The following is a 286-nucleotide window of genomic DNA, read 5'->3' on the forward strand; positions in this document are numbered from 1 at the left end:
AACAGGCTTCACTTGGTCACCCAGGCGTAGGCAGAGAATTTGAATAACGCCACACAGCATACCTGCATCAGTACAAGCACAGCCCATGCAGCGCTTGCGTTTGCCAAGTGGTCCACTTGCTTGCGTTCTCATGTACGCACTCAACACGCAGCTCCCAAGTGGCCATCAGCACTCCGCCCATACCACTTGAATGGGCTTTCTTCAGATATCCCAAATCATGCAGGTCACTACTACAAGCAAACGAGCTGCAAATATCGAACACTCCGAGAGGAATTGGAAGCTGCCA

The 286-nt window shown here is 51.4% G+C and overlaps 1 protein-coding gene across 1 annotated transcript in view; it reads right to left on the reverse strand.

The window, feature by feature from the left end:
• Positions 1 to 286, reverse strand: part of EMH_0003180 (importin subunit beta-1, putative) — a gene marked incomplete at both ends in the record, with an annotated part of 7,032 nt that overhangs the window by 2,856 nt on the left and 3,890 nt on the right. The window contains one exon of the mRNA XM_013496294.1: positions 21 to 62. Within this exon, the coding sequence (XP_013351748.1) occupies positions 21 to 62 (42 nt within the window). The remainder of the gene's footprint in view (positions 1 to 20; positions 63 to 286) is intronic.

Source organism: Eimeria mitis, genomic scaffold, assembly GCF_000499745.2.
Source record: "Eimeria mitis Houghton genomic scaffold, Emh_scaff203, whole genome shotgun sequence".
NCBI lineage: Eukaryota > Apicomplexa > Conoidasida > Eucoccidiorida > Eimeriidae > Eimeria > Eimeria mitis.